The 9,170-nt window shown below is 57.4% G+C and overlaps 1 protein-coding gene across 5 annotated transcripts; it reads left to right on the plus strand.

Annotated features, from left to right (window-relative positions):
* The first annotated feature begins 686 nt into the window (after positions 1–686).
* BLACAT1 (BLACAT1 overlapping LEMD1 locus) lies at positions 687–8,362 on the plus strand. Of its 5 annotated transcripts, XM_086693099.1 has the most exons (3): positions 687–855; positions 1,854–2,027; positions 5,199–8,362. In XM_086693099.1, exon 3 carries the CDS (start codon positions 5,238–5,240, stop codon positions 5,337–5,339), a length of 102 nt encoding a protein of 33 aa, XP_086549225.1. In that variant the 5' UTR covers positions 687–855; positions 1,854–2,027; positions 5,199–5,237; the 3' UTR covers positions 5,340–8,362. The 5 variants fall into 5 exon arrangements, 3 of the variants coding, with proteins under 3 accessions (XP_086549225.1, XP_086549224.1, XP_086549223.1); XR_015245749.1 differs by lacking the exon at positions 5,199–8,362 and having other exon boundaries at positions 1,882–2,422; XR_015245750.1 differs by lacking the exon at positions 5,199–8,362 and having other exon boundaries at positions 1,922–2,422.
* The last annotated feature ends 808 nt before the right edge of the window (positions 8,363–9,170 follow it).

Genomic DNA, 9,170 nt, shown 5'->3' on the forward strand with positions numbered 1-9,170 from the left:
TATTGAAAGAAAAAATCTCTGTCCCATCATTAGAAGGGGATAGCACGGACCATTGGCCTCTGGAAGACCTTCTAGCACTGATAGCCTGGACCACCGCGTTCCCAGCTCCTGCTGAATGCTAAGCTGACGACCCTGGTCATGCTTCCGATGACTCTTTAGATAGGCCAGCCTCTGCCAAGCGGTGGGCCTCCTGGAAGGCCCAGGGCATAAAAACACATCAAGACTGTTAGTGCCCTGACCCTTCCAGCTCCCATGGCGCCTGAGTCCCCCGGAAGCATCGGTGAATGCCTGTGTGTCCTAGTAGTCTCGGAAAGGTGGGAGGAGCGGCCCGCTTTCTCCATAGGTGGGCAAGCGAGAAATGAGGGGGGGCTGGCCCGGAAGCCCTCGAAGGCAGAGAGGACCTTGGCTCCAGATTCCAAGGAGTTCAGTCAGCCAGAGGCTGGAAGTCAGTCTCAAGCAGGCCAAGAAGGAGTTAACCTCCAAGGAGAATGAGGGCTTCTCCCAGACCGGAGGCCTGTGCCCAGCTTCGCCTCTGCCAACTCCGGGAAGAAGTCCTGGGATCTGTAGTTTGTGCCACCACCCACCCCTGGCCTGCCTGTTTATCAACAACGTCTTGGGGACTACAGTTCCCAGAAACCTGCAGAGGCCAGGCTTTGGGGGAAGGGGTGGGGTGTGAGGCTCGGTGGCAGCAGGAGGGAGAGGGAGGAGGTGGGGAGAGAAAACCCAATTCACCCCCTTCCTTTTTAATTCTTTCTCCTGGTGTGTCTGCTCCACCGCCCGAGCTAATCCCCCAAATCCGGTCTCCTAAGCCGCAGCTGCTTTCCTTCGCAGTGATGAATGGCTCGGGGAGGGAAGGTGAATTCATATTTTAATTACTGAGGCGCGGTGCTAAGGGGCGCTGGGGAGGGGGCGGGGGTTCAGCATTGTTCTGGAGGCGCGCTGGGTCACTTCTCCTTTGCCCTTTACCTGGGGTGGGGGTGGGGCAGAGTGAGGCTGGGGGGCGCCTTCTCCGCCGCCACTCTGCTTCTGCTTTGGGAGATGAGGTGAGGGGGGTGGGAGGGAAGACCTCTCTCTCCCTTCTTTTTTGTTTGGCAGAGGATTCCAGGCATGTCCCAACACTTGTAAATATCACCCTACCCTTCCAGCCCCCACTGCCGTCCACTTTGGTGGAGGACATTGCCCAAATCCGAGGCACTTAGGAGTTCCTGGTCTGCCAGCATGAAGCCGTGGCTGTCTCCTCCCCTAGTGTCTAGCTTGCTCTGGGACCCTCTCTCTCTTGGTCCCTCCAACGTGTTCAAGCCGTCTCTGACCCACTGCCCCAGTTTGGCTGGACGTGCTAGGGTTGCCCCCCCCCCCCCCCCCCCCGGGAGGGTGCCTGGTATAGAGAGGAGAAGCAGGGTTGAGGGACAGGGGAAGGGGTCAACAGGAAGGCTGGGAACCCCCTGGTGGTTGGGGATGATGAGCTGTAGGTTCACACCTCTGCTCGGCTCCGCCAAGCAGAGGCTCTTTCTCGCCTCCATACCCCAGATCATCTCAGATCTGAGCTGGGGACAAAGGCCAGAGAGGCGGATGGGGAATACATCCAAGCCACCAGCTTGCAGTCAGATGCAGCCAACTGTGAGTTAGCGGGGGGATCTGTCCTGTGTCCACCTTCCTTTCCTTCCTATGCTGAGTTGATGGGGGCCATCTTTCTATCCCTTAGCCTCTCCTGGGCTAGAGGCATGGAAGCTGAGGCCGGAGGGGAAGCTGCAGGATGGGAGGGGAAGTTTCCATCACGAACACAGTTAAGTAGGGGCTGCCTCCAGGCGCTGGTCCACTTGCTTCATTGAAACTCTGCACTCTGCCCATTTCAGACACTCAAAACCCTTTCTCCTCAAGTAGGCAGAGCAGGAGGAAGTTCATCAGGACCTACCTTTTCCAGGAAGCCCTCCTGTTGGTGCTGAGACACTCCGCAAAGTGTGAAGGGATCAAGGCAGTGTGGGCAAAGCAGAGAGAGACGTGGAGGCACAGCCCCGACAGCTCCCCAGGTACCTGCCAGCAGTGCAGAGGGATCCTGAAGGCTGAGTGGGACCCCGAGCAGGAGAGATAACCCTGGAATGGGAAGGCATTCTCTACTCCACAGCTCCCCACTTTGGGGACCGGCCCAGGGACCTGTATCATGCACAGAGCCCAGACTGCTTTCAGGGCTTGTAGTCCCACTCCTTATAGGGAAGACGACCTTGTCAGGCCCTGGTAGGGAAGGCAGAGGACAATCAGAGCACTTTATATATCAAAGATATATATATATTGGCTTCATCCAACCCTCTGGAAACTCTGATGTGTAGGTCCTGGTTCCTCCAACCTCTAGCCCCAAACTTCCCTACAGTTAGCAAAAAAGGCAGGATTTTCTCATCTCTCCCAAAGGACCTTGGGGAGGAACAGTCACTTCTGAAGTGTATTTACTTATTTTGAGAGAGAGAGAGAGAGAGAGAGAACATGCGCGTGCGTGTGCACAAGCAAGGGAGGGGCCAAGAGGGAGGGAGAGAGAGAATCCTCAGCGGGCTCCACACTGTTCAGTGCAGAGCCTGACTCTGGGCTTGGACGCACGAACCGTGAGATCGTGACCTGAGCGGAAGTCAAGAGTTGGATGCTTAACCAACTGAACTACCCAGGCACCCCAACTTTTACTGTTTTTTTTGGAAAGAGCAGACATTGGAGGGGAAGTATGGTAGGGAGAAAAGAGGATCTATGCACCTTGGGGCCAGAGACCCTGAGCTGCGCCTGGACCCAGGCTTGGGGTGGGAGAGTCATGGTCAAAGCGACTTGCCTGGCTTGTTTTAACTACGAATTCCTTCCCCAGATCAGCTTTGTTGTGCCTACTGATTTCTCCCCACGTATTTTTTTCCTGTAATCGAGGAAATGCTGTGTTGATAGTACCCTTGACATACATCCCCCTAAGCAAAGGAAGTGGATGCATTACAATTACTGATTACAAGGAAACCCAACTGTTCTCCCTCCCGTCTTCCTGATCAGACCAGGATTTCTAGTGCCCTTCTGGCCCTTTAGGTAACCTCTTGGTACACTGAAATGAGGAAGTGAAAGCCCAGAGAGGCACAGCCACTTGCCAGGGTGACACAGCATGCCGGCGTCAGAGCCAAGAATAGAGCCCAGGCCATCTAAGACCCAGTTTAGATCCCAGTCTCTCTAGGTTTGTCACGGGAGGGATCCAGAGATAGCTGCAGGAGATAGATCTAGAAATATGGTAGTTGCGTCCCGGCTCTGTCTATATATATCCTGGAGATTGCTCTCTGCTCTCTATATATACTCCAGGAGAGTGGGTATGTGGAGGATGCTGGAAATCGGGTGATTAAATGGCCAGTCTACCTACCCATGCTGACTCAGGCTGGGCCTCCTGCCCACCCAGCTGGCCATTGGAAATGCACTGCACCTATTAATTACAGTCATTAGCTGTATTACCAGGACACTTGGAGGGTAAGGGAGGGGAGAATCCTGACGGGACCCAGCTCCGCTGTGGGCACCGTGCTTGGTGAGGGCCTGCCAGCCGGGGCCCTCTGCTCGGCCTGCGGAAACTCGAAGCTTGTCCAAAGGAGCAAAGTTGGCCAAACCTGTGGAACTGTCCAGAGAGCCGTCGCCTGGGCCTTGCCAGGTTCCTCAAATACAGGGGGGACCATTTGCAGGTGTGTTTAGTGTTTGCGGCCTGGGACACCCGATGCAGGGCCGGGCCGGGGACATGCCTCACGCTTCCTGATTCCTGACTTCGGCATAGCCCCACACCTCCCTCCTTCCTCTCAGCATTTGGGCTGCCCCCCAAATTCTTTCTAAAGAGAAAAATGATCCAAACAAGGCCTAGGATGGGAGCCTGACCTCCATGCAAAGTGCTCTCTTGGTGCCCAGCTGCTCTGCTTCGGCCGACTTGAGTATACATCTGCTCCCTCCGGGGCAGGCTAGGGGCAGAGGAAGGGCAGAGAAGCAAGCTGGAGGACTCTGCAGACTGGGTACCCACCTCCTGAAGCCCGCTCCCAGCCCTAGCCAGACTGCCCCCGCTCCCAGAGGTGCGCCCGCCTCCAGTGCTGGGTGCCTGGGCACCGTGTCAGCCGGGAGTGGAGATAACATGCCAAGCCGGGGCGAACCCAGCCTCAGCCTCTCTCTCAGCCTTACTTTCCTGCCAGGGAAGAAACTATATCTTTACCCTTATGTACCTACCTCCCCACCCCGTTGCCCAGCATAGCTGCTCAATAAAATAGCCTGTTGGCTAAAAGAATTCTCCGCTGTCTGTTCTCTGCACAAGGAGGACCGGGATTTGTGCTGCTCTGAGCAAAGAAAGTCCATTCTGTTTTCTATAGGTTTCCTGAAGGGTATTAAGCAGATGGGGGCTGCGAGGAAAGGGGGGGGGGACCCCGTGACTCAGTTCCAGGTGTCAAGGTCAAGGCTGTTGGATGCAGGCCCACAAAGTCCCGCATTTGTTTGTTTGTTTTTTAACGTTTTTATTTATTTTTGAGACAGAGAGAGACAGAACATGAACGGGGAGGGGCAGAGAGAGAGGGAGACACAGAATCGGAAGCAGGCTCCAGGCTCCGAGCCATCAGCCCAGAGCCCGACGCGGGGCTCGAACTCACGGACCGTGAGATGGTGACCTGAGCTGAAGTCGGATGCTTAACCGACTGAGCCACCCAGGCGCCCCCAAAGTCCCGCATTTGGATCATTGGACTGTGTGACCTAGAGGAGCGAATGGAAGCCCCCACCCCTAACCCGGGTCAGGTGGCACGGAGGGCCGGCTTGCTTCCTGTTCCCCAACCACAGGTGTGTGGTGGTGAGGTGAGGCAGAGCGGGCAGGAGAGGAACAAAGGCAGCAGTAGCTGGGGCTCCCTCTCCCCCACCCAGGACTCACCCAGGCTCCGATTTGAGGAATGACATCAGCTCCACAGAGATCCGGGAATGCTGAACTTTTCACAGAGGCTGTTTGTTTGATGCCTGTCCCAGCCCCACCCCCACCCCCACCCCCACCCCCACCCCCCCAACCTGTGTGAGAGGTTTGGCAGGGCCTGGCAGGCTCAGGGAGTGGTGGTGGCTGGCCAGATCCGGAGGGCTCTGGGAATGTTAACCCCAGCTTGCATCTCTCTCTCTCTCTCTCTCTCTCTCTCTCTCTCTCTCTCTCCTCCTTCCTCCTGCCCCTCTTCCTCCCCTGCCTCTCCCTGCAGATCTTCTCCGGTGAGCATCCCCCCAGCCTGGCCCAGGGCATGCCCCAGTTCACTTTTGCCTGCTTCTGTGGCCTCCACGGCTTCTGCAAGATGAAGAGGAAGAAGGAGGAAGTTCACAGACAGCGGGAAACAGCCGTGTGAGCTGGACCGGGGCCCCTTCTGCAGCCTCCAGCAGGTTCCAGGCCTGAGGGCGCGCCCACATCTGGAAGGACCCGCCTGGCCTTCTGGAGACCGGGAGACTGAGAAGACTTGGGGCAGCCCCAGGAGTGAAACTTCTTTCCTGCCCTCAGGGCTCCAAGCCCTCCACTCAGGGTGACTCTTCGGCTGAGGGATGTGCCGCCTTGGTGGGCTAGGAGCGCTGCTCCTGGATAGGAAACTGGACCTCCCAGCAGCCCCCACGCCGGGGGAGGCCTCAGGCAGGCCGGGCCCAGTGGCGGTGTAAGAGGAGCCCCCCTCCAAAGCCAGGATGCAGTCTCTCCTGGGAGCCCGGGACTTGAGGCAGGAGCCTCTCCGGAGGAGCATCCCTGAGAGAGGGGTCCTTTCCTGTCCCCTCCCAGCGTTCTCCTGGGCCAGGTGGAGCCAGGACCAAGGCGGGCAGCCAGGTTGGGAGTCAGATGGCAGAGTCGGGACAGTGAGAGGCAGGCAACGTCCTCATGGCAGGAGGCCAGCTCGGTGTCCCCTGGGCGCTTCCCTCTCCCGCGCTCCAGAAGGCAGCTTTCTCTCCAGGCCTGGCCTCGCAGACCCTCTGACCCCTGTCACACCTCCTTGCAGCAGCACAGATGTGGGGGCCTGTTTCCCAGGCCCCGACTCCCCTTCTTGGGAACTGTCATCCAGGACCAGACTGTGGGGCCCCCTTCCTGGACCGTGCCGTGTCCTCCCTTTATTCTCCTGTCTCCTCGCCTCGCCCACCTGCCTCTACTTTCTCTTCTCAGAAGCCATAGAGAGGGAAGGGCTTGCATGTTGTGCCTTTGGGGGAAACGGGGTAGAGGGACCCTCTATGACCTGCCTTGCCTTTTCCCCCTAATCTCTCCACTAACCTCAATCTTCCAGGGTCAGTCTCAGCCCCCTCTCCCAGCCTATTTCCAGCCGGTAAGAAGCAGACAAACCCCCCTTTCCTTCTTCCTTCCTTCCCTCCTCCCTCCTCCCATGTGATCTAACTTACCCTTCTGTCACAGTGCCCGAACCTCTCGGGTGCTAGAGGGTCACACGGGCAGCAATGGTAGTGGCAGAGACACTTTGGGCAGATTCTGTAGCTTTAGCAAGTCTGCCCTCTCCTTCAGCACAGAAAAGGTCGGCCCAGGAACAAAGTCAGAGGCCCGGTAGCCTCTGGGGACAGAATATTCTTTCTGACAGTTAACAGGTGGGCTGGGGAGAGGAGGTCAGGACCCCAGGACTGAAGGTGGGGCTGTGTGCCCTTTTCCTTGGAATGTGCCTCTCTGGGCAGTCAGGGAGGGCAGAAGACCACCTGTGCTGGTTCATCCGGAACCTGGGAGAAGCCAAGGCACATTCTGTCCTCGCAGCTTTTCTTTGCCTGTCCAGCTCATGCCCCATGCTCAGGGGCCTTTCCTGAGCTTCCGGCAGATTTGGTGGGAGACAGGTCATCTTTGTGAAGCCAGAGCACCGCTTACGATCCCTCTCCTCCCATCCTCCAACCACCTCCTTTGCCCCTAGCACCCAGCCCCAGACCTGTACAATCTGTTAGTTCCTTTTATATCCAAAGAACTATAAACAGAAGTCCTTCCCTCAAGGAAACAGCAATAAAGGCCAGTGGGGTCACAAGGGACAGAGGAAAAGCTCCCCGGTTATTTGGCCTCTTGGACGGTAGAGGCCTTGGAAGAGGCAGAGACGGGCAGAAAACGCTTTCAAGGGTACCTTGATCAGGCGGCAGGGGAGCCCGCCTGGAGGGCATGTGTGTCCCTAGCGGTGGCCTGTGAGGCTGCAGGCCTAGAGAAGCCACTCTTGCGGTGGAGGATGAAATTGTATCCCTGGAACCTCAGAGGTGTTGGGTGTTAGGTCCTGACCACATGGGCTCACCCGGAGGAAAGGTCAGGAGAGGTGGCGAAGGAGGGTTTTGCCCCTGCGTACCTCTCGGGGCTCAGCAGCGATGTCCGCTGCAGGGGTCTGGCAGTTAGCCCGTCCAGAGAGCTTCTTCCCCCGGGGAGAACTCCTTTGACTGCAAAGGGATACCGGATATCTGGAGCCCCTGCTACGGGAGCATGGGAGAGGTCCCAAGGTCAGGGCATCACTGGTCTGAGTGGAGGGCTAGCCGTGCCTGCAGACGGCAGCCCGTGGCCCCTCCTTCATCCAGGGTGAAGGTGGGGGCAAATGCCTTGCTGAGTAGGAGGCGGCAACAGCTTTGAGCCAGACCCACCCCTGGTCCCACCGTCCCTCGGTCTCCTTCTCAGGGAAATGGTGACTTGGCTCCTCTCAGCGCCTGGAGCCGATCTGGAGACCTGTGCCTGCCCGTCTGCCTCTGGGTGAGCCCAGGGGAGAGGTTTCATCCAAAAATGCAGAAGCAGCCCTCGTGTCCACAGAACGTGCGCCGCAGGCCTCTGGCTCACAGTCCGGGCTTTTCTTCCTTCTGTTTCTTTTGGGGCATCGAGGTCTGGCCACCCCATTTATTGCCCTGCCCTGAGGCTCCTCCCCAGGGGACAGGTTGGACCATTTTGCCCTCCCCTTTCCTAATTCCCTCCACCCCACAGTTCTCTCCCAGACTCTACCTTGAGGAGGGGGACGGGAACTCCTGGGTGGAGGAAGGGGGCACAAAAGTCGATGGTTCTGGAAGGAGGCGAGCCTCTCCTTCTTGCTGTGTGGCACTGAGTCCTTGCTGGAGGGCGGGAGGCCCTGGCCTCCCTGGGCCTCAGTTTTCCCCTCTTGTGCTGCGGGCTGTTGAATGGGTGATAAAGAAACGTGAGGGGTGCATGAGGTTCTTGTGACTCGAATGCTGTCTGGGGCCAGGCCCTAGGGACCCCGAGGGGCTTCTTGAATTCTTTTATTTTATTTTATTTTATTTTATTTTATTTTATTTTATTTTATTTTTGTAGAATAGCATTTCCTTCTCCACTCCCAGGGAAGGGCTTTTTGGATGTCGCAGGAGTCAACAGAAATCTATACAGAGATTGTTATTTTTGAAACAAATAAAAAGAGCAATAATTTAACTGAAATATGCACGAAGTACCACAGTGGATGCAAAGGGCATTGAGCTGGGAACCAGATCTCCTGGGTTCCGGCCCTGCTGCTTAGACACTGATGACAGTGTGATCTTAGGCTAATCATGTCCTATTTCTGGGACTCAGTCTCCTCCCACCAACGTCCTCTAAGTACCCCCCATCAGAGGCCAGGACTCTGTGGCCCTGGGCAGTCGAGCCTCAGTGAGGCTCAGGGCCGAGGAGGCACAGGGGTTGTAGTCTCCTGGGCTCTGTGTCTGCAGCTCCGTGTGGGGAGGGCTGGTGGAAGCCGTACGGCAGGTCTAGGCAATGGCGAGGGCCATTGGAGAGGGACAGCCAAGGCACCCATAGCTTCCGCTCGAACCCTTCCCCAGGGCCCCGAGCAGTTCTGCCTCTCCTCCTTCCTGCAGCCGGGCCTGTCTAGGCCACCTCAGGTGCCCCTTTTGTGCACATTCTCTTACACACACACACTCCACCCCTGGCAGATGGGATCTCAGAGGACCAGCTCGGGGCCCTGGCTCTGTAACCCATGGGCTCCCCTCTACCCAGCTGCTGGTGAGCCCGTCTCCAAGCTGCTCGAACCACCCCACCTCACTACCTTGCCTTCTGCAAGGGGAAGTCAGGCTGCAATCTGCCTGGCCTACAGAATGAATGTGCATTTCTCCGGTGGGTTGGGATGTGCCCGTGGTGGGATGGGCTGATGACTGGCCATCGTTGGATGGAGAGCTGCCGCCCGCAGGTTCCCAGTGCTCCGCCACGGCTGGCTCCTGACCTCAGTAACTTGCCTCCTCTCTCCGGGACTCTA

Source organism: Puma concolor, chromosome E4 (genome assembly GCF_028749965.1).
Source record: "Puma concolor isolate L17-30 chromosome E4, mPumCon1.1.hap2, whole genome shotgun sequence".
NCBI lineage: Eukaryota > Metazoa > Chordata > Mammalia > Carnivora > Felidae > Puma > Puma concolor.

Bases quoted from the DNA above. Each gene is read 5' to 3' on its own strand.
- BLACAT1 (XM_086693097.1), top strand. From the start codon at position 4,729: ATGGAAGCCCCCACCCCTAACCCGGGTCAGGTGGCACGGAGGGCCGGC. The intron at 4,801-5,198 runs GTGTGTGGTGGT...CTCTCCCTGCAG, and splicing joins TTCCTGTTCCCCAACCACAG to ATCTTCTCCGGTGAGCATCC.